General features: G+C 37.4%; 1 protein-coding gene and 1 long non-coding RNA gene across 2 annotated transcripts in view; one reads left to right on the forward strand and one right to left on the reverse strand.

Annotated features, from left to right (window-relative positions):
* LOC148217197 (uncharacterized) overlaps positions 1-19,838 on the reverse strand; it is a 29,186-nt gene extending 9,348 nt beyond the window's left edge. The window contains exons 1-2 of the long non-coding RNA XR_015798430.1: positions 19,179-19,838; positions 581-664 (exon numbers count right to left, since the gene is read on the reverse strand). This is a non-coding gene — a long non-coding RNA (uncharacterized LOC148217197). The remainder of the gene's footprint in view (positions 1-580; positions 665-19,178) is intronic.
* Positions 4,350-25,041, forward strand: part of COG5 (component of oligomeric golgi complex 5) — a 145,833-nt gene continuing 125,141 nt past the window's right edge. The window contains exons 1-6 of the mRNA XM_088153433.1: positions 4,350-4,486; positions 5,827-5,966; positions 7,885-7,942; positions 20,922-20,976; positions 21,060-21,129; positions 24,689-24,809. Of these exons, the coding sequence (XP_088009559.1) occupies positions 4,372-4,486; positions 5,827-5,966; positions 7,885-7,942; positions 20,922-20,976; positions 21,060-21,129; positions 24,689-24,809 (559 nt within the window). The 5' untranslated portion in view covers positions 4,350-4,371. The remainder of the gene's footprint in view (positions 4,487-5,826; positions 5,967-7,884; positions 7,943-20,921; positions 20,977-21,059; positions 21,130-24,688; positions 24,810-25,041) is intronic.

Genomic DNA, 25,041 nt, shown 5'->3' on the forward strand with positions numbered 1-25,041 from the left:
CAGCAATGCTACTGTGTGCCTAACTGATTTCAATCTTGAAGCGCTCCCTTTAACAATCATGAATCAATCCAAAGGGTGGATACTCAGGAATATCTCCAATACTTGCTCATGCTACCCTGGAAATTGCTGATTATTTATTTGGAACAAAATGACATTTCATTCCTTGCAATAAAACATTACATATGTCAGCACTAATGAGTAAGTGTGTAAAGTGGAGTCTCAACTGCACAGCATCATCGTCATGCAAAATGTTATACTAGTTCTCAATGTAGATATGCCAGTTAAAAACTAAACGATTGGGCAGGGGTATCTGGAGGGGGAGTGAAAAAATAAAGATACTGTCCGTGACCTCACAATCAAAATTCTGCTCCTTTTAGATGGCATTATACATACGACACCCATAAGGATGGGGCTTTGTTCACGTGGTTGTGACCATCTTGATTTTTTAACCCCTTTCCTGCAGATACCTCTGGAATTGGATCTGGATTTGGGAGTATTGTTTAAACTATATATATATTAAGGAAAAATATTTGAGAATAAGCAAATTTTCTTTGGGGGTGGGGAACCTTTCTGTACTTACCCATTTCATAAAAGATTTATAAATAAAAATCTGCAAAATCCATTGTACGTCTGAGTTTGCCTTCTTTTTTCGCCAATACGTTTCCTGTAAAAGTTTTTTTCACAGAAGTACATCTGAATATTATCATTTTATATAGTTCAGAGATCCTATTGAAGGGCATTATTTTAATACACAATTTTATACTCTATATTTCACATAATGTATAAACATACATGTAACAGGGCATTCTATCTTATAAAGGGTTAACTTGCTTTTGCCTTCTAAAGAGAACAGTGTTTTCTCCCCCCACCTTATCTCTTTGTTGAATGCCTGATTGTCTTCAATTGAATAAACAGTTAGCTTGGTAAAAGTTGCAAAGAGAGAGGCCCCGAATTCCACAAGAGATAAGGACGTGCTAACCTTTGGTATTTCCTTGTTAACAGGAGAAGAGAGTTGAGCTGACTTTCTCTTTCTGGGATCCACCTTTTCCCTCCTCCTTAGACCATCCCTGCATTTCCTTGTATGGGTATGAGGGGATGTACTATCTGATTATATTTGTAAATGTCTACAAATTTCTGATGTTTGCTTTGCAAGGTGTGGTTTTCAATCAACATTCATTGCCACGATGTTGATTGGGTTCACCCAGGTGTGTCTTGGCCAAAATATATCTGTTTACTTTCAAAAAAGTCTCGTCTCAAGTTTTTTATCTGGCTCTTTAAAAAAAACTTGGGTAGCAAAAGAGTGCCTTACACTATTGTGCCCCAAGGCACACAGGAGTGTCTGCAGGTGCAATTGCTATGGTGTGATCGAAGCTCTGCCTGAGGACCCCAAAATATAAGAAAACGTTGGGGGAGATGGGCGGCATACAAATTAGATAGATAGATAGATAGATAGATAGATAGATAGATAGATAGATAGATAGTCTGATTTCAAACAGGGAAGTGTGCTTAGAACTAAGAAATTAAATTCATAATTTGAATGAATTCTCATTTAATTTCTCATTGCTCGAGCAAGAGAAGAGAAAGCTCAGGCATTCTTGGATTTGTATTTCAAGAACTCATCCAATTTTATTTGGACTATGCCCCATTAAGCTCAGTGGTACTATTGCATAAGAGATATTGGGAGGTTTAAAATGTTGAAATTTGAAATCAAAACTGGCATACATAGCAAATGAGATTTTATATATTTATAAAATCATTCATACTTTCAGGTAGCACATGAACATATTCTCAATTTCTTATCAGTGTTTGCTCTCATTGCATGGGGAAATGTGTACTGTATTATTCAGCACAAGTACATTTTTTACTTTCTGCAGTAAGATATGGCCAATTATTTAAAGCGGTCCCAAACCACATAAATGTTTGCTACCCAGAAAACAATCTCTTAAGTCAAAATAAATCCACTGTTCTTGATATGGTGAAAGTTATTTTGCTAGATCCCTGATAAATATTGATTTCCTTTTGAAACTAATAAAAGGATAAACTTTTATATTTGCTTGGATTTTGTAAATGCAACTACTGAAATGTACTGATGTATTTTATGGGATTTTTAGCTTAAGGAATTGTGATTTAATTCTGCCTCTATTTTAAAGGATAGTCTGAAACCGCACATGAATAAATGGCCACACTTTTTGCTCAATCTCCTTGTTCTGACTGTTGAAAGCCATTATTTATATCCTTCTGGTCACCAAATGTGTGTCACCAAATTCACTCAAACTCCCTCAAACCTACATACATATCGATTTATATGATATAATAAGAGGAAAAAATAGGTATGTTGCACACATTAAAGGTGTTACCACTTTACAATGCTGATAGATAATACAAGTTGGCAGAACATACTTTTGCTTCCTATTTTTTGCTTATTTGTGGGGGTGATTCCCCCCCCCCCTTCTTTGCCTTGACTCTCAGCAAGTGCCTGGACTAGCTCCTCCAGTTTTCTTGGCAAGATTTTCAGAAGTGGGTTGCCATTGCCTGCTTCCTAGGGCCGAGAGAGAGGGACTGGCCCAGGATCACCCAGCTGGCTTTGTAGTCCAGGTGGGACTAGAACTCATGCCGGTTTCTAGCCTGGTGCCTTAACCACTACACCAAACTGGCCCTCGGCGTATTGTTCATCTACTTTAGAAAATAGAATTCTTTAGGTGTGCAAAAAGTATTAAAAAAAATGCTACCTGCCTACTCTTTATAGTAAATCCTGCTGAAAAGAATAAAAAGTTGAGCTCTCTTTTATAAACTTTTGCATATATTGTAAGGGTTTGGTTTCTTTTTGAAATCCCAGCGGGTATTACAAAATCCTGCGGACCGCAGACCGTGTCCAGTGTGTCGGATCTGGCATTTACTGCGAAAACAGGCGTGTAATCAGGGGAAATATTAAGCTGCAGGTTCGCAGGGCACACATCTGTGATGTGCAGCTTGACAGCGTAAATGCATGGAGGGGAGAGTGCATTGCTGCTGAGGAAAGTGCGACCTCAGCCTCTTCCCATTTAGTATGTTTAACCAACAACTTAACATAGTTAAGTGTGGTGGAACTTGACAACCTTGAAACATGACGATTGTTTTTGAAATATCCTTCCCAGACATCTAGAAATAAATATGTTATTATTTCTTAGTGCCTTGGATTGCATGTTTTAGTAGCCATACCCAGCTGACATGGCTACCAAGCCAACTTAACCCACCTCACAGGGTTGTTGTTCTGGGAAAAATAGGAGGCAGGAGTATTAGGTATTTTCTCCGCCTTGAGTTATATATATATAAAAAGGCAGGCTAAAAAATATAATAACATTGTTCTTGTTCTTAACAACTTAGGCAAGTTAATAATAATGATTAAGTCTGGTAAGCTCCAGGCACTTGTACTTCAACTTCCAGAATTCTCTGCAATGGTCGTGCTGGCTGGGGAATTCTGGGAGTTGAAGTTCACGTATGTGGAAATCAACCGGGTCGAAAAGCTTAGTCGGCCTTTTGAATTGCTTTAATAATTGTTTTTATTAGATGATTTCTGATGTCTGGTGTATAACTGTGGTATTGTGTTGATCGTACTTTTCATTGCACTTTAACGTATTTATTTTCTCTTCTCTCACGAACGCTCCAGACGGCGACGCTCGCCCGTATCCAAGGCAACAAGAACGCCGCCGGAACGCGGGTCGCGGGTCAGCAGCCGTGGGAAAGGAACTACAATTCCCAGGCTGCAATTCGACACGAAGTGGCGCCATTATTGAAAAGGAGGCTAGACTTAAGAAATGGTTGATCTTGAGGTCGCTGCCATAAGACCCTTATGTGTACCGTTTGCCTAGTAGATTTATCAGATTGGGGCAGCAAAAGTCCAAATGGCCACTAGGGGCCAGCAAAGAGCTACCAAGCCTCTGAATCTTTCTGCCCTCTAGTGGCTTTGCGTAGCCCAACCCTTTTATAAACGGGACAGGGAAGGCAAAAGCATCCCGGAAGAAGGCAAGGCAACTACTCATAATCTGAGTCTTTCATCCGGAATTGAGGGAGATTTTATTAATCCGGTCTCCACTGAAACATTATCTTCATGGAGCCAGAAAAGTATAGACTGATCCACAAATGGAAAGCTCGGAATGGAATGGCAGTCTTTTTCTAACACTGATCTTAGCTTAATAGCTTTATGTTCTTGAAATTTTTATATATTGGAAATTATCTTTTGGAAATTGAGGGAAAATTAGGGAGAACCGCAGACAGGACTGCCCTCGCCAGGAATCCTTAGCGAGCCGGCAGATATTTCTGCATTTTGCAATCTCTATGGTCCAAGGAGAAACGTCACAGAGCGAGCGACGCCCGCGGGGCCCTCGCCCTTTTATGTCGTCACGGCGTCGCTGTTCCTCAGGTGCCAGCATGGAAGGACTGAGGAGCGCTCCCAAGGCGGGGACGGCGGCCCCTTCGGAACCAAGTCCCGGGGAGCTCCTGGGAGACGGTGAGGGAGAAACGCGCAGGCGAGGGGGAGGGTCTGCCCCGGTCGTCAGCGTGGTCTTAACTCTCTTTACCCCCAATAAAGAGCCATGGGGTTCTCTGGCATTAGGTACCTGCGCGGGCGGGAGGGGGCCGCAAAACCCCCTGAGCCTCGCTAGGTGGCAGCAGAGAGTCAGTGGTTTCCTGCGGTCCCTCTATTGCCACGTCACGGTGGGACTCATTTTCGTAGCCCTTATAAATTAAACCAGGGTTCCTCAACCTTGGCGACCTGGGGAATTCTGGGAATTGAAGTCCACACATCTTCAGGTCGCCGAGGCTGAGGAACCCTGGGTTAACCCACTTGTTAGGATTGCATCTCCGGGTTTTATGTTCCTGATTCAGTTTCACCACTGGGGAGAGCCACTTGGAGCCTCTCCTGATTTGTAGAGAGTAAAGGAGGTGGCCTTGGCGGAGATAAGCCAGATCCGTTCTCCAAGAGATGAGGCGAGAAGCACCATTCAAACCCCAAACAGTCTGAAGGGAGGAGGAAATGACTCAGGCAGACGCTGCCTTAGTTTCACAGAAGTATTTTTTTTGGAGGGGGGGAATTAAAGCACAATCAAACCTTCAAGGTGCTGTTGCAATAGTCCACCTTAATAAAAGTAGTGTTAGACTCCCCTGGAGTCTTTTTCTTGGTCTGGTTGTGGGGACTGATGTGATTTTGGGGATAAAGCTTGGCCTGAATGTTCATGTTGGCTGTTGGTATTATTAGGTTAGCTAGAGAAGCTCCCATTATTTATAAAGGTCTGTTCTCTTAATGGGTACCCATCTTGCTTCAGATGTGTTCTGAACGCTTGACAACTAACAGAAGTTCCCAGATAGGGAACTGCTGAGCTACAGGACATATGTGTGGGGAACCTCTTGGTCTTTCGGCTTGATTCTGTGTAAGTTTGTTCTGCATAGAGGAAACTCAAGAATGACTGTTGATTCTCTCTAAGTGAACAAAAGAAAGCCAAGTTTTGTCGAAGGCTTTCATGGCTGGAATACAATGGCTGGTGTGGGTCTTCCGGGCTGTGTGGGCGTGTTCTGGAAGTTTTGTTTCCTAACGTTTCGCCAGCATCTGTGACCGGCATCTTCAGAGAGCAGGAGCACAGACAGGAGCAGTTCTCTCTGTGCTCAGGATGACGTCATCCTGGGCACAGAGAGAACTGCTCCTTTCTGTGCTCCTGCTCTCTGAAGATGCCGGTCACAGATGCTGGCGAAACGTTAGGAAACAAAACTTCCAGAACACGGCCACACAGCCCAGAAGACCCACACCAGCCAAAGCCAAGTTTTCTTCTACATTTGCTTCTGTGTCTTTTTCAGATTGTTATGCAGACTTTTTGCGGGAAGACTTTGATGTAAAGGCATATACATCTCAATCGATTCATCAAGCTATTATTGCTGAACAATTAGCAAAGCTTGCTCAAGGGATCAGCCAGTTAGATAAAGAGCTCCACTTGCAAGTAAGTACCATGTGTATTACCAGTTGAAGTTAGATGTGAAATAAAATTATGATAGAGTACAATACTTGCTTTCAACAAGAAAATCATTGCAAATTTTTTTTTAGCGAGTCTGTTAATGGACAAGTCCTCTGTACTGGCTGAGGAATTCTGGGAGTTGAAGTCCAGACACCATAAAGTTGCTGAGGTTGAGAAACACTGCTCTAGAATATACCTATAGGTATATGGCCAAGCTCATACTAATGTGATTCTGCCTGTGCATCAGTAGACTCCATGAATTTTCTGTGGGTGGGGCACAGGCAATAGTTTGTTGGCTTATGAGTAAGTCTCTACATAAGAAATCCTAGCTTACATGGTCAAAGTGTGCCACAACTGATTAATACTGTCTTTACAGTTAGCAGGCAATGCTGCATGTAGCATGAGTGTGACTAAAGCTGTTGTTAGCTTGGTCTAAATCTACTCTAACTTACTAGTTAGGTTACATTAAACAAACTTGAAAATAGTCAAACTGTAGTCCTAATTTATTTGTGGTACATTAAGATAAGGCCTCTGTGAGTTTGAATTTTTTTCTCAGAGATTCCCTAATAGACAAACTGAGGCCTCACTTTAGAGATAAGGCTGAAAATCTGTGCCTTCATTTGCCATGTTTTCAACAATTCACTTTTCTTTCTCAGATCCTGTGAATACCCTGGTAGTCACTTTCTCTCAACCCATTGTACATCACAGGTGGTTGTTATATAGAAAAATAAGGAGGAAATGGTATATGTATCATATTTAGCTCCTAGAAGAAAGGCAGGATGTAAACCTAATAAAGAAATAAACTTGTGTTATGGGTTTGTGTTACATTACAGATTTGCACCATGTGTTAATCCTGCCATTATTTACTTAAATTTTCAAAAGACCTTAGAAGAAAAGTGCTTCATCCAGGATACTGAGTGAATTTAGTAGTTCTGAGATAACAGAGAAAATCTTTTTAGAGATCAGTAGCTGCTTAAACAAATGAAGATGGGCATGGCCCAACCATAGTTAAAATCAGCAATTAAGCTAAAACAAAATTACACACTCTAAATCCAATATAAACCATAAGAATACCATTTATACAAGAATAAAATCCTACACCTGTAACCGGACAACCTGCCATCTGATTTTAATAACCAGGATGCAGAGAGTTGGAAGGAAAAGATAGTTCTGAGAATGGATTAACTCAGACAGTGACTTTCCAAAGATCCATACTGAGACTAATGCACATTAACTTGTTCATACATTATCTAAGTTATGGATGAACAGCGAGGTATCACAACTTGCTGACAATTCCAAATTAATAGACCTATATATGGGTGTTCCATAAAGATTAGATTGGCCATTTTGAGACTGAAAATTGAAATGCAAACCTTTAGTCTAATCTTGCATGTTCTATTCTTAAACTGTGTTTTAATATTGGGTTAGTATCAGTTCATTTTGGATGAAATATTAAGATCAGTATACAGCTGCCAGGAAGTCTTATATTTAGGACTGCAGATGCAATGTTGGACAGAATCATAAGGACCGTGCTGCAGGTTCTGCAAACATTGCATTTTGAGTTTGTGCCACTTAGACATCAGATTCCATCCAAACTATCTATTTATGTATCAAATTTATATAGCTGCCCATCTCACAAATGTGAGCCTGAGCAATGTACAATAAAACAATTAAAAAGTTAAAAATAACCATTCGAAAGAATTCAACATAAATATAAATAAGACCGCAGAAGAATGGACCAACATCCTACACATAATACAACCACCTTGTGGGGTTCATATATTCATGGGATCCCCAAGCCTGCTAGAAAAACCATGGTTTGAGAGAGACCAATAGGGTCTTTTAAAATACTTTTTAAATCTAAATTACTTTTTAGATTATGATTAATACTTTCACTTTATAGGTAGTTGCAAGGCACGAGGACTTGCTGGCACAAGCAACTGGCATAGAATCTTTGGAAGGTAAGCAGTTTTCGTTTATTATAAAATTTACGGAGGGCCTATAAATGTGCTTAAGTGTAGGCCTTCTAGTAAGTGTGCATCACTCTTATGTTCTAAATCAATCTCCAAAGAGGTATTTTTAGGTGTGTCATCTAGGGAGTTGGTAAATAAAAAATGATAAAAGTTACAGTAGAGAAAAGGAATGTAGGGTAAACACATGTATTTCCAATCAATCCTCATAAATTGTATCTTAAATACTAGATTATGTGGTTTTCATGGGCTTTATTTTGTATTAATGCACAACATTAATTTCCAGATTAATTTCCAGAAACAACTGACAGGTTTTATTTTTATATATTTATATTCCCATAGGGTATTTTTATTTTTTTATTTGTTTGAATTTATATCAAAGACCAAAACATGCATACCAGAAAATAATAAAACCAGTTATAAATATTAAGACATCTAAATTTCTGTACAGTTAGTGTCTAATGGCAATAGTATTTGCAATAACCTTGGTGACTGTTCTAGAAATGTTTAGAGCAGTGTTTCTCAACCTTAGCAACTTGAAGATATGTGGACTTCAATTCCCAGAATTCCCCAGCCAGAATGTTGGTTGGGGAATTCTGGGAGCTGAATCCACATATTTTAAAGTTGCCAAGGTTGAGAAACACTGGTTTAGAGACTTGTCAGTTAGGAGTTGTAGAATGCTCTCCTCGAAGCTGCTATGCAAATGGGTTAGGAGAAGTGTTCTTAAGCCAACTTGTAACACCATGGAAGGGACAGTGAAATAACATGTGCCACCTTAGAATGTTATATATAATATGTGAGCTTATGGCAAAAAAGGAGGAATAAGCATTAAAAAAACATGAAAAATTAAAAAGAAAGTGCCTATGACATGTTTTATTACTTGAGCCCAATGCATTTTGAATAAAATCCTTTATTAACAGAGCCATGTGAAAGAAACTCACGTAACACAGCTTTTAAAAAAAATACAAAATAATTCAAGCAAAGCTTGAGTTAAAACAGAACTATATACTGTTTGTTATGCAATCAGAAAATAATTTAAACAAGGTAATGAGGTAGAATGCTCAAACCTAATAACCTACAACTGGCACAGCAATTGTATAGACTTAATTTTATGGACTTATTTATTCTAACTGGCATTTGTTCACCTTTTCTAATTACTAATTCTAATATATCTTCAGAGTGCAAGTATGGATGTCCAATGGAATCTACAACCTGTAGTTTCTTTTCTGTGTTATTTTACATAGCCACCTAATTGAAACATGCTTGTACTTTGGTTGCATCCCCAGCAGTTAAAATGAACTTGCGTGTACATTCTTAAAGTGAATGCATGGGGATTCTAGATTCCAGAGAACCCTTAGCTTCATATGGAACTGGGCCACTTAGCTGAAAATATAACTCTTCTTCTCTTTAATCCTGAAATATTAGGTGTGGCTTTTTCAGTGTCTTACATATTTGTAAGCCTCTGAGATAGTGAAAAACATGTTTCAAATTTAGTCAGCATAAGGGGATTTATGATACCTTTTCCTGAGCAGTAGATTTTATACTGGGGCTGGGCAATGTCTGAGAAGGTAGCAGAGATGTGGTTCGGGGCTGGCCCATTGCATTCTCCAAGCTTCTTTCCAGGTTGCAAATGTTTCATTACCCTATTGCACATCATTCTCAGTGCAGGATGAAAATACTATGTGGTAGGGTAGTGACTGGCATTTGTTCAGGTTTTAACCAGTCCCCGTTCCTAACCAGAATGCCCCCCCCATGGACAATTTCAGATGGGGGGAGGAGTTTAAATGTAGGAATGGGAATGGTTTACCTCACAGGGGCTTCCCACTCCTATTCCCACTCTAAAATCCCAAAGAAACACACTGCTGAAATCAGTGTGTAACTCTGGAAGTGCTAGAAACTGCATGCAGGCTGCCGAGTTGCCCATCCCTGCTTTACACCTTAGTTTAAAGTGCATTAAATAAATGATTTCAGAAAGCAAGTTTAAACTGTCCTGAGACAGCTTCCTTTAAATTCAGACTGTCATGGTTTATTTATTAAATTTATATGCCATCCAATTCCCAGTGACTCTGGGTTGAAAGGGGCTTCAGTCAGAAGGCCTGGGTGAAGAGCCAGGTCTCCAGGGCCCTTCAAAACACTAGCAGGGTAATGCACAATATGACATTCATATTTACAGTATATATTTCCAGCAGGTGGAGCAGTTCTTAATCTATATTCTGCAGATCACTTTTCTTGCTAAATAGAACTATTGCGTAGAAAACAACAGATATAGACAAGAATATGTGCCACAATCTATAATCCGGTTTGGGTAATAGAAGTTTTAATGAGAAAATGCTTACAGCACATAAACTAATAAATATAATTGTGTTCTTCTTTCTCCATTGCCGTATTGTAAATGCAGTCCTGTAAGCCACTTTGTTTCCTAGAGAAGTGAGATATAATTCAGATCCAAAGGTGCTTTGGAGGGGATGTGGGAGCAGAGTAGCCCTTTGGTCCCAGGAAAATCCATATTTGTGTTGAGATAGCCAAAGGTGTGATTATCTTGTTGCACCTGTCTGAGCCTCCTTAACTCAAACCCAAGGTTTCCTGGGATTGTCCAGCTACATGCTTCTTTAAGGAGGCTCCAGCAGGTGCAATGAATGTAGCCATGTTCTCTCCATGGGTACATTTTTCTCTTTGGAACTGAATATTTGCATGTCACTAGCAGAGAACATATGGACCCTGCAGGTGATGCCATTACTTGAAAGGTTCTTATTGATTCCAAAATCCAAATAAGGTTTTGGAAGATCCCTGGAATTATTGTTAGTAGCAAAATTCGATACAGTCAGGCCAGCTGGACATAAATTCCTGTTGATGCTGTCATCAAACTAAAATGATCAAATGTTGGAATTGGAGCAGAATAAGAACTGTGCTTTATTTATAGCAGTTAGTCAGAAAAAAATCCAGTGATGGTTTGCTGGTGAAAAGATTTTCTCATTCAGATGCTATGAAATACATTATTGAGACCTCTGCTCCTGCCTTGAATGCTACTTCTCTTCAGTATTTAGTTTTCTGTTGCTGGTTGGTAAAATACTCCAGAGATAATGGTATCTGTTGTCTATCATCTCTGCTGCTTCATCATTGCCCTGGCCTAGAGATGTACCCTACTTATATGTTCAAATGATACTCCCATCTTCTGGAAATGAATATTAAGATCAGAGATGGATTTGGAACCTTTTCCATGCAGATGATGTGTTTCAGCAATTCAGTCCCCCAATGGTTGAATTACGACCTTAGAGGAACAAATGTGTATTCTTTCTGTAACACTCTCCTTATATCTATTAAAAATGCTTTAAATGCTTTTTGCTGAGTTGATATGTGATTTAGGAGTAGTTCCAAACTGCAGACCTAATCCTTCAGGGGTGCAGCTCCATTTACAGCAACCCGTATTCCTGGTTCTGGATTAGAATAACCAGTGACTATTGGAAGCTCTGTTTTGTCTAGAATTAGCTTAGTTAGTTAGTTTATTCAGTTTGATGCTGTCCACATCCAGTCCATAACTGCACCTAGGCAAAGTTAATTATTCAAAAATCTCCATGTCATCACTTGGAAAAACAAGTGATCATTGTCTTAACAATGCATTCCAAGCTGTAAATAGTGGATGACATCACTCAGTGAATTCATACTAATGTGTAAAAGTTAAAAAAAAAAATCAGTTCCTGAAGAGCCAAGGATTGAGTGAGAAACATTTTTGGGCTGGTAGGTACATTTTAATTTTTGAGAAGAGGCGTGCTCTCACCAAATGACTGCTAGGGTGGACATGGCCAATCAGGAAGCATCAACTTGCCATTCTCTTTCTCTGGACATGTGGCTACACTTCCCAACAAAGCACTTATTAAACATTTTCTAAGAATACATACGGGACTCAAACACTTCTAGAAATAAAGGTCATGCCAAATGTTCATGCTTTGCAGTGTGCCGGTTCATATATTCTATTCTTCATAAACATAATATAAAAGTAAAACCAGGCATTGCAGGAAACCTGACAGGAGTTAAGAAAGGTGTGTAGGTTATCTTCCAATAATCTGAACTGATCTGCCATTAGGAAATGTTAAGGCAAATAAGGCCAGAATTAGGGTAATGCAATGTTGTGAAGTGCTGTACTAGCTAAATGCTGTAAGATATCCTGGGTAATGATACTGAATGCCACTGAGAGATGCTGGAGAATCAAGAGGGGTCTGCTCTTTCCTTCTGATTATTAGTACGGGTCAGGGTTTCTCAACCCTGGTGGCTTTAAGATGTGTGGACTTCAACCCCCAGAATCCCTCAGCCAGCCATGCAAGCTGGGGAATTCTAGGAGTTGAAGTCCACATATCTTAAAGCTGCCCAGGTTGAGAAACACTGGTATGGGTTATTCACCAAGATGGCTACAGCTATTTCAGCCTCCAAATTGAGCCTTATCCCAGTTTTCATATTTAAAGTTTGAGCAGCCATAATGATTATAAACTGGTTGCAAACCTAATACATATATTTTCCTGTTAAATAATGCATAATATTGAGTCTGAATCCTGTCTCCTTTATGTATAAGTGACTAAGCATTGACAAATGTGTGGGCTGACACATTCTTATTGCCTCATTCTCGTATGCTTAGCCTTCTTGGGTCCATATATAGAATTGGACTCCTACAGACATATGACTTTATACTTGAGATGGCATCTTTGTAGTCTGAAAGATGCATCTGAAAGATGTGTGAAAATGTAATTATTATAGCCTCTTTGGGAGAAAAATACCAAAAGGGTCTTTTGATAACCAAATGGCATAGATATGTTAGTATTTCCCTGTTTTGCTTGAATATTTTTTTTTATTTGCAAAGATAATTCTGCACTGTTATTAGCTTGCAAATTTGTTCTTATGTAGTTAACTGTGTTTCCCCTAAGAATTGCTTTCTTTTAAGTAATCCAGAACCAAATTTTTGCTAAATTCTGCTACCATGTACATATCCAGATGCTATACACACATTTAAGAAATTAAAGCATCTGGATATGCACATAATAGCAGAATAGAGATCAGGTAGTTCATCCTTATGCTATTGGATTGCACCATTGCAGCCATTCTGGTTATAGTTAGGTTCTACTGGTGGATATTTTATTTGGAGGATTGATTTTTTTTTAATTTATTCTTTAAATTTTTGATTACAAAAAGAAGAAAAAATACATTAAAGTGCTTTAACAAAAAATGGAAAAAAATACAACAAAGAGAAAAAAGGTGTTAATATATCATTTTAACAACAGTTTTAATTCTATATATGCTTATCTAGTACAAATATTATTCAAATACATATATATTTCTAATAGCTTTATATGACTAATTTTTTTTAAACCTACTTTATTTTGTATAAATGAGTCCCACATTTCATTATACTTGTCCATACAAAGTCTACATCTATAGGCAATCCGTTCATAAGTAGCAAGTACAATCAGATCTTCAATCCATTGTGTGAATGGGGCCATACATTTATCTTTCCAATGCTGCAATATCAGTCTTTTGGCCATAGTAAGGGCACGGAGAATCCATTTAAGTTGTCCAGTTGTCAAATTCCATGTACTAGGTATATAGTTCAAAAGAATATTATCCACTGAAAATTTTAGCTTTTGTTGCACAATCATATTTATATAGTCCACTACTTTCTCCCAAAACTTAATAGGTATAGGACATTGTAAAAACATATGCTTTAAAGAGGCATTGTCCTTATTACATCTCCAACAAAATGCTGTTTTTCTAAATTCTAAATATTATTTTTTGTTGTAGTTTAAGGTCCATTGACACTTGCTACAGATGATAAGATACTCTCCTATTGTCTAAGCAATATAGAAACCTCTAATTCTTTTTCCCATTCATCCCTTAACATCTGCATATCAGATTGATTTATTGATAACAAATATTTATACAAACTAATAGTAGGTTTTTTAGTTTTAAAGGATTTAATAAGTTCTCAGATGTTTCAGAAGCTGAACATGCTGCTGGTCCAAAAGATGTTATTAATAAATGTTATTATGTAAATATTGCCGTTGGGTTATATCTGATAGATGATATTTATTTCTTAACACAGCATACATTAAAAATTCATCTTCATCATCTATCAGTTCGTCCAAAATCAATATCCCCACTTCCATCCAATTTTTCCATATCACCACCTTTTTCCCAATTTTTAAAGTTGGGTTTCCCCATAAAATCAAGATGACATAGGAAAAAATGTCAGATTTTTTTTATTAGACATTATGTTCCACAGCTTTCTAACTGACAAAATTGTTTCCAGAGATATTAGAGTTTTAGTATATTTTGATCCTAATACAATGGTACCTCTACTTACGAACGCCCCTACTTACGAATTTTTCGAGATACGACCAGTTCCGGCCCCAAAAATTTACCTCTACTTACGAACTCGCCTCGACTTACGAACCGGATCCGCGGCCATTTTCCGCCCGTTCCACGTGGTCCGCAGCCATTTTTCCGCCAGTGCCACGTGGTTCGTGGCCATTTCCCGCCCGTTCCATGTGGTCCACGGCCGTTTTTCCGCCCTGCCGTGTGGTCCGTGGCCATTTTCCGCCCATTCCACGTGGTCCGCGGCCATTTTTCCACCCGTTCCACGTGGTCTGTGGCCATTTTTCCGCCCCTGACACGTGGTCTGCGGACGCCGGAACGGATTAACGGTAATTACATTGAACCTTATGGGAAAATTTACTTCGACTTGCGACCAACTCGACTTGCGATCAGAGTCACGGGACGGATTAAGTTCGTAAGTAGAGGTACCACTGTACTGTCCATCTGACCAAAGGTGTTACATACATTCCAAAGTTGCCCAAATCGGAAAATTAAACCACTTGTTGGCTTCCAGTATTTAATACTTGACAATAGGTGAGCATGATGATAGAGTTCCAGAGTTGGAAGACTGAATCCTCCCTCATTAATTGATAATTGCATTTTCTGTAAAGATATTCTTGGAATTGAAGAACCCCATAGACATTTTCTATACAAACAATTTATTTTCTGAAAATATTTTCCAGATATAAAAACTGGAATTCCTTTCAGAATATAAATTAATCTGGGAATAATATTTATTTTGAGAGCATTCACCTTTCCCCAAAGAGTAAGGTTTAATGACTCCCATCTATTGATATCTGACGAAACTTTTCTGTATATTTTATTTATATTACATGTTGCTAACTGAGTTATATCCTTTGGTATACACATACCTACAAATTTAATAGATTTGGTACAAATACAGAATTGATATTTCTTAAATGAATGGGTAACCAGATTTTCACCTATGGGCATCAGTTCTGATTCGGAGCAGCTAGTAGAGTATCCTGCTATTTTACTAAAGGCATCTCTTGTTTGCATCACCACTGGAATAATAGTGTGAGGTTTAGAAATAAACAAAAGAATGTTGTCTGCAAATAAAACCAATTTGTGTTCAACTGAGTTGTGTATTACTCTGTAGTTCTCCCTGTGCTGTCTAATAGCATAAGCCAAGGGTTCCACGCAAATGTTAAAAAGCAAGGGTGAAAGTGGACATCCTTGTCTAGTTCCTCTAAATAGTGGAAAAGTAGGAGAAAACTTACCATTAGCCTTTACTTTAGATGTGGGCAACTCATATATCTTAATCCATTTTATAAATTTCAAAGGAAATCCGAATCTATTTAATATGGCAAACATATACTGTTTATGTATTTTGCAAAAGGTTTTTTCAGCATCTAATGATAAAATTACAAATTGATCTTTGTTTTAATTCAAGTCTATTAAATCTACAACTAACCTAATGTTGTCTGCTATTTGCCTAGTTTTTATAAACCCTGCTTGATCATTCTTAATGATGAACGATATCACTTGCTGTAATCTATTTGCTAACACTGCTGTTAAAATCTTTGTGTCAACATTAATCAATGAGATTGGATGATAATTAGCACACTAAGTGTGATCTTTACCTGCTTTTGGGATAACTGTAATATAAGCCTGATTAAATGCCGGTGATAAAATTCCCTTATCAAATATCTCTTCATTAACCTGACAAAGTTTTGGCACCAAAAGATCTATAAATGTTTTGTATCACTTGATAGGGAATCCATCTAATCCTGGTGTTTTACCACTTGCCATTTTTTAAATTGTTTGTTTAATCTCTGGCTCAGATACTGGAGCAAATAAGAGTTGTTTTTGTGTATCATCTAAATGTGGTAGGTTAATTTTATTTTCAAAAGCCTCTGTATCTTCATTTAATACACCCTCTGGTTTACTATGTAATTCTGAATAAAATTTTAAAAATTGACAATTAATATCCATTGAAGTTTTATACATTTCATCTCTTTCACCTCTAATGATTGGAATCATTGCCCTATCTTTTTTTTTGCTTTAAACGATTAACCAAGATCTTACCGAGTCTTTCACCGTTCTCTCAGTATCTCTGTTATAAACATGTTAGCATAAATTCTGTCTGCTGTAATATTATAATAGTTAATTCATATTTCTTCTTCTGTATTTCTCTGTAGAAAACTATACAGTCTCTGCTATTTTGGCACATAAAATTAAATAATGCCCATTTACATCAGTAATAACTTGTTGAACATCAATTGGGAATCCTTTTCAAACCCAAAATGGCCACACCTTTAGCTTTCGTCAGAGTATCTGTGAGGTAAACCTGTCCCACTCAATCTTTCATTAATAGAGAATTATCCTGTTCCGTTAGATGAGTCTCTTGTAGATAAACAATATCTGCCCTTAACGATTTTAAATATGCTAAGATTACATTTTGTTTCTTGGATTCTTGTAACCTTTTACATTTAAAGTAACTAACTTCATCCATAAATTTTATTTTGGCCCACTTATCAATATTCTCCCAATACCAATCCATTTTATGACCTGTAACATTTAAGAAATATCTAATAATAAACTTTTCTATATTTAAATATTTAACAATATTTTCTAGTATTGTTCACAGACATAGAACCTCCATAAAGACTCAACATTCCAGTACCACCTTTTTACATCTATATAGAATCTATACTTAAAGGAAAAATAGAAAAATATGATTATGTGCATAAAAATTTAAAAAAACCAAGCAAGTGACATTATAAAAAAATTAAAAGGAAAGAAAACAACAATATGTAAAGAATGAAAAAAAAAATCACAGGAATTGACGACTTCCCGAAGGGGATGGCACGGTGGTTTCATCTCTCTTCTTACACTGAAAATTATGGAACAGTTTCAGACGCTACTAATTGAAAAAAAAAGTACTGTGTGTTAAAAATAAGTGATAGAGTTGGCAGTTTGCCAGACTATCTAGAAAAAACCCCAAAACAAACAGGAGTACAGAAAAAAAATACTGGCATGTAGACTTTTAAACTTAGGTTTTTACTGTAGGCAAACTCCAACTTCTCTGTGGCGGATTCTGTAGAATGAAACACAATCAAGCTTGTCCATCTGCAGATTTTAAAGATAAGATAAAGCCTCTGCATTCAAGGGATTATCACATTTGTGAATCTGATCTTGATTATTAATGCAGAATGTAGCTGGAAAATGCATGAAATATTGAAGTTGTATTGATCTGGCAAGACTTTGAGTTTTTGTAAGCATCTTTCTCTTTTCTGAAAACTCTTTAGTAAAATCAGGATAAGTTGATATCTTACTTTGACTAGAAGCCCATTTCAAAGGAGACTTTACTGATTCCTGGCAAAATATACGTAAAATCTCATCTCTTGTGGTAATACGGAGGAATTTCACAATAAGAATATTGGAACTAGTTCCAGTCTTCCTTCTCATTAAAGGAATTTTAATCACATAGTCAGTCTCGACTGGAAAGTCCGTTCCCAAAGAAAGGAGCTTTCTGAAAAAGTCTTCCATAAATTCAGCCAGGTTTGATTGACTTGGAGGGATTTCAATACCAATCACACATAGGTGTTTCCTACGCAATTGTGACTCCAGATAAATAATTAATTTATCCAAAATATCATGACTGGCTTGAGTTATAGTCTTGTGGGCATTTAAACAATCTTCTTTGCGTGTCATTTTTTCTTGCATCAATTTTAAATCACATTTAAGCTCTGCCAGATCTTGTTGGATCGGCTTCAAGAGTTGTACCTGAGGCAGGATCTCTTTTAGTAAAGTAGCAGAAGAATCCTCCTCCACCATCTGGCCTGGCTCAGCAGATAGTAGCCTAGCTGAAATTAAGCCAGCTGTTGAACGCTTAGGTCTAGTTGCCATTCCAATAGTTTGTTAAAAACAAAATAATATATAATGAAAATTTTATTTACCAAATGATGAAAGTCCTTATCCACACAGTTCGATAATATAGACATTTGAAAGCCTTTTAATCAGGAGAGAGATGAGAGATGTACCCTCACCATGGCATCCCAAACATGAAGTCCCACCTGGAGTATTGAAATGCATGTCCCATTTAATAGCAGAAGACCCCCTCTTGGCTTAGTCTAAAGACTTATCAAGTCTAGCGCTTTGTTCCCAAGACAGTCAGCCTAATGCCTTCAATCTTGAGATTTGAACTTTGAGATGTGTGGACTTCAACTCCCAGAATTCCCTAGCCAGCACTGATCTACAGGAAATCAAACATGAGCATAGTCCACTGGCATTTATTAAATACCTTTTTCACCTGGTAACTGGTTGAGGATTGCTATAGGCATTCAAGGTTTTTCTGTTAATGGAGAGCTTTAAAAATTCTGTGGTTTGGTAGCATTATCCCTCCAGGCTTTAGATTCTGTGCTGTAGGTTTTGAACAAACCAACCACATGGGATTTAGGTTTTTCTTCTGGGCCCTTGTTTCAGATTCAGTTGCTGAATATTTTTGCTTATATAAACGAAATACACTTGGATTCTTAATGCATGAGTGTTTACCTTGATTCTCAGCTGCAAGGACTGAGATACTGGTAAAAATTATGAATAAATTTAGAAGACATTACACTGCTAGACTGCAAACTTTATCATTTTTACAATTAATTTAATGATTTTATTTTCAGAATATATTTACAGTTGGATTTTCATGATTAAATCTAATCAGCCTGCTATTATATTTGGTTGCATCACCTGAAATAGGGATTTTTGCAATACAGAAACAATTCTGGGTGGTCTGACTGTTGAATATAAATGTAGTGGGTCACAGCAGTATTGTAGAAAGATTAATATTTTGTGCATCCCTTGAATCAGATATCATACATATTTTCATTTTAGTGTTAGAATTATTTCTTACCAGTTTGTTTCTGAGCCGGGGTCAAGGAGACAACAGGCGGTTGCATGAAATTAAGTTCTTTATTTTTCGCCCAGAAGCCAAAGCGATGACAGCAAGTTGATAGGTGGGCGGCTGTGCTTGACCCTCTCCTCTTGGCACAATATATACATTTCATTCAGCCCCTCCTTTAGAATACCACCCCTTACTCAGTCACCCATGTCCTACCTCAGTATCATTCCACATTAGGAATTCCTTCCTTTCCTTTCCAGGCCCCCTTGACTGTTAACTAAGCACCTTTTCCCTGGTAAAACTATCCTTAGAATGTACACCTTATCTTGTCTCTATGGGTACAGCTTCTTACCTGTCAAGCTTAGAAAGAAAGGCCTCCAAGCTTAGAAACTTAAAGAAGGAAACAGGATACAGAGATCCTTGATGAAAGCCTAAATGTTTCAGTACTAAATATAAGAGAATATTATATATGTGTGTGCGTGTGTGTGTAAATATGAAATATGAAATATATTTGTATGTAATTATATAGAATCTTCTATTAGCACATTTGACTGATTCCCTTCCCCCACCCAAGAATGAATTCTACAGCCCTTCTTTGTCTGTCGAAGTTGTACCTGCACACTGCCAGCAAAGCCTTGTAAATGCGGCATAAAAGCTATTAATAGCACTAACTGTCAGCAGACCAAGTATTCTTGAGTAACTGGATTCATATTTTAGCTTTCTGTAGTACCCCATTGTCTTGCATTATTGATAAGTTTTGGATTGAAATGAGGAGAGGTTTTGATTCGGATGCCCAATCCATCACAAATTTCTTCGTAATGTTCACCCAGTCACAGGGAAGGTAGATTTATTCTTCCTAGCTCCTAAGGGCAGGACAAAAATCAACAGGTGGAAGCTTTACAGAGGGAGTAAGGAGGAATTTCCTGACCATGAGAACAGCTGCCTGCCTCCTGTAGTTGTGGGGGCTCCATCATTGGAGATTTTCAAGCAAAGGTTGACCAGCTATTTGGGATTCCTGCCCTGGGCAAGGGATTGCACTAGGACACCTCCCAGGTCCTTTCCAATCCTATATTTTTGTGATCCTCTAAGTCAGTGTTTCTTCATGTGATATCCATACATTGTCCCTATAAGCCATCACTCTCCACATGGCCGTTACCACCAACTGTCCTTGAAGAGAGAGAGAGGGGGTCAGGTGAATGATAATCCAGAGGCCTTTCAGCTTCATTCTTCCCTTTCCCTGCCTCCCCCATCCCTTGGGAAAGGCCCCTCAGAGTTTCTTTTGATAGCTTTAAAATAATACTTTTTTTTTTTACAGATTTTATATTGCTTGTAAGCTGCTTTGGAAGATTTTTATCCTTAAAGGCAGGATATAAATAATGATAATAGGTAGAAATGCAGTATTAGCTGTGTGATTAAAACCTTAATCCTGTAAATCTTTTAAGTTTGACGTTGAGCTCAGTAAGACTTCTGTACATTCATGGGATTACTTTGTACTGTTAAATAGTCTTAGAAGTCCCATTGATCAGAGTGAGCTTTGAGCAAATGTGTACGTTAATGTATAAATGTGAGAAAAATAAAGCCCTTTGTGCACTGAAAATATTAGGCTCATTATTAACTATTAAAACATTTTAAGATAGTATTACTTTCTAAAATTTTCTAGCTTATTTTAAGCTCTTTCCCTTAACTGGGAAAAAAAAGCAGCCTTTATCTCACGTGAAATAGTTATTTTGGTCTGTTCCTCTATCTTTTGTGCAGGTGTTCTTGAAATGATGCAGACCAGAATTAGTGCCCTGCAAAGTACTGTTGACAGGTATGCCATCTGTGTAATGTTGTTGGAAGTTTAAATTCTTGTGTATTATCCTGATTTCTAAAATATGCCTCATTTTTCATTAGAATCAAAGCCAAAATTATTGATCCCTACAACAAAATCGTATCCCGCACTGCACAGTTAGCAAGGCTACAGGTAAGATATTCTCTCTTCTTGTTCTCCAGAAATCCATTTCTTTTGACTGCAAAATAGTATTTCAAAGAGCTGTATAACGGTTGTGAGAAGAACAGATGTGAAGGGTTTTTTAGAGCAGTGTTTGCAACTTCAGTGTTTGAGTGAATTAATGATGGCCAGAGATAACCGGATGGTCTTCTGGTTGGATATACAGTGTTGCTATAGTTACTTGTTGGAAGGGGAAACACTCCCAGAATAAATAATTAAAACCATTGTATAAGAATGGTGAACATTTCAAAAATCCTTACAAAGAAAAAAATAAATACAGTCCGAAAGGAATTTTTCATTACAAAATTTGTAAAGCACATTTACATAATTTTCAGAGCCTTTCCTCTCTTAGTTGTTTTTTTCATTGCCTTTCAAAGTAATTTTGGGAAGGTTTCCCTCATTTTGGATCTGCCCAATTGCACCTTTAGTTTAGAATTTGGTTCTTTTTCCTCACTTCCCAGAATTAAAAAATGCCATTTTCTGGGATTGATGGAAACCAAGTAGAAAACACTATTTAGCATTATGGACATCCATTAAGAACTTTTTTTACCTGATATAATATTAAAAATGCTGTCTGTCAATCATCATTAATTTTTGATAGTTTTTTTCAAAAAATCCCAGATACCTCAAAATTAATGTTCTGTTCTCTCTAGTTTTATATATTTGTGCTCAGATGCTATTTTATTGTGGGCACATGGACATAATTCTCACTTTTTCAGCAATAGCAATAGACAGTGCTTCCCACGTTAAAGAGTAGGGAAAATGTACTTTATGAAAAGAAGCATTTCTTTATGTATCTTGGTTATGCTGTGTATCCTTTTAGCCCTTTTAAAAACTGTAGGTCCTCTTGGTATCTTCACTAAGATAGCCTTAAGATGATAATTTTGATTAAATAGTGCAAAATTAGCAAACCTAAACATTTCAAGCTTGTGTAGCAAGCTTAACACAATTGTCTTTCACTTGTATCCATTCAACTGTATCAACCATTGTCAGAGCTCTAGCAATAGCTTTGTCGTAACATTTCATTTCTGCTTGGCCTCCTTCTTGACATGTGTTTGCTGTAATATATATTCCCCTCCAAAACTGCAGCAGCTTTACTGTTTAACAATTAAGAACTTGTTTCATTAATCCCATTCTAGGCTGCATCTACAATGAGTTAAAATAAAATTATGGGTTTTCCTTTCACAGATTGGCATTTACTTCCCTTTCTAATGACCTACTTAGGTGGGCTCCTGATAGATTATATTAACTGAATGTCTGAAAAGCATTTTAGAAAACCATGATGAATTGGAGAGAGTATTTTTCACTAAGCAATTTTAGATGAAAAATGGGACTCTATTTTCTTCGTGTTCTTTCACTTGCCAGATTGTTTGTTCGGCTGTTGATATGTCAAACTCATAATGCCAGGCCGCTGATTTTCTTTAAGTGCCAAAATCCTCATATGATCCAGTGGCCTATATAGAATCAGAAGCAACTAAAAGGAGCTAAAGAAATTCTTCCTTTAGAAGCATTTTATAGCTGGAATCTTTAAAGTGCTTGCATTTCAAAGGGCTGTCCCTTGGATCTATGAGAATGTGAATGTGACAGATACAAAGGCATGTAGGAAAGATCAACCAACTTTGTTCACTTACTTGTAGAATTCACACCCTACACCCACCTTGGGAAATACTATAGGATGTAATTCTTGCGTGGTTCAGCATTGCTTACTAAAAGGGTCTACAAAATAGATACTTGGTCATCTTCATTGATTACATGCTTTCTTTTCATAAGTTCAGTTTTTCCATCCCTGTATCTGCCTCATGTGATCTGTGTATTTCCACATCCTATGCAAGCTTAGTTACTGAATTTTAAATTACATATAAATGAGCAGAATGGTTTGCTTTAAATAATGGATTAAAATCATGATGCTAAGTACCATGGAGGAAAATTCCCCTCCTAATAATTCCATATTTATTTCATTCAGTGCTGTAACAGTTAAAATGTGCTGGTTTGGAACCAAATAGAGCCGTAATGGTACCAACACACATAATCCAGATCCTATAGTTGTATAGTCCACAAGTCTTTATCGCTGAGTGGGTTTAGAACAGCAATTATGCAGTGAATGATTTATGCTGGTTGTTCTATACACATAATTAAAGTCATTAAGCAAGTTCATTTAGCTGAAGATTTAATTGCAGAAAACTAGTTGGTGAAAAGGATACTACTTCTCCCTGACATGCATTTGAAAGTCACGCTACACTAGTAATTGATGAACAAGCTTTGGGTTTTAAAGTATTACTGCAAGGAGTAGATTGGAAGCATCCACTTTTGTTTGACATTTGGAATTTGATATTTAATCCCAACTGTTTAATTTGAAATTGTGTGTTACAAACACAAGATAAGATCAGATTGCGATTTCTGATCCTGACCAGTTTTGGATGAACTAATCCTGACATGGATGAAATAGAAAACTGTGGTTAGTAAAGAATGAAATGCTGCTGGTCTCCTTGTGACTGAGCTAGAACAGGAAAGGAAAGAGAGAACTGCTTTATATACCTATACCACTAAATTCTGGTTTAACATTCCATATTAACTACAACTAAATGTTCCTGTTACTGGATCATATTCTAAATATGGTTCACGAAGTAGCGCATCATATTTATACTGTGAAACTTCAAGCGCTTCACAGGTCCGCCCTAGTTCATTGTTACAGAGAAGAGTAGAATTCAATTCATTGTCTTTGATACAGAGATTGCTGGAGTCAGTTGTAAGAGATCATTAGTATATACTACTGTGTTTTAGTAGTACACTGAGATATAATGTAAATCAGGTTATTTTTACATAGCTTAGTTTAACTATGTGTTAATCTACTATATGGAAGAATCTAGTATGTGTGAATTATGCCGGTTTGTAAAATTATGCATGCTTCATTTGTTTTCTAAATTCTCCTTTGGTATCAGTCATGAGGTTTTAACATTGATTATAAATGATGTTAGCCAGCCATATTTCTTTTTGAAGTCAATAGCAAAGCTCAGAGTTTTAATAGGGAAGCCATTATCTTCTAGAGCAGTGTTTTCAAAGTTGGCAACTTTAAGATGTGCGGACTTCAACTCCCAGAATTCCTGAATCAGCATGAAAAACGCTGCTGTAGAATTCTCTCTGTGGGCTTCTCCCTGGGAGGGAAGGGAAGTCATACCATACATGCTATGATGTCATTGCACAAACCAACTGATTTATGTCATTTGCATCCTTTGCATTACGATGTGATGATCGATGTGATGTCACTGTGGCTGCTACTAGATGCCTGTGGTTCTTTCATTATGGATTTATGTCTAAATGTTGTTCCTTGTAGGGTGGCTAGCAGCTATAAGCTTTTGTGGGGTGTTTTTACCAACACTATATGCTAAATAATATCAGGTCATGAACTGAACAACAATGGGATCAAGCTTGTATTATAAGTCCAGAAGACACGGGGTGTTTCCACAGTAGGTACTTAATGCTGAATAATGATGAATCTTGTTGAATACATTCTTAAGCAATGTTTCCTCTCAAGGCTGCTTGCGACTTGCTGCGGAGAATAATACGGATCTTGTATCTCAGCAAAAGACTTCAAGGGCAGCTGCAGGGAGGAAGCAGAGAGATAACAAAAGCTGCTCAGAGTCTCAATGAGCTTGGTGAGTGTATTGAGCCATTTTTAATAGCGTTCTGTTTGCTAATTTGTTTGCTAATTTGAAGTGCTTCCTCAGAAAAATTATTTAATGATTTGAGGTGGACTTTCTTTTCTTGGAAATGATGGACTGAATGATTCTTTTGAAGTTAGCTGAACTTGGGAAGAAAAAAAACTCTTCTCATAGTCTCTTTCTCAGGTTCCTCATGGGAGAAAAGAAACTTGTCAGATCAGTTTCA

Source organism: Python bivittatus, unplaced genomic scaffold, assembly GCF_059951505.1.
Source record: "Python bivittatus isolate LINGU-HERP-01145 unplaced genomic scaffold, Pbiv_v1 ctg000010_np1212, whole genome shotgun sequence".
Classification (NCBI taxonomy): Eukaryota; Metazoa; Chordata; class Lepidosauria; order Squamata; family Pythonidae; genus Python; species Python bivittatus.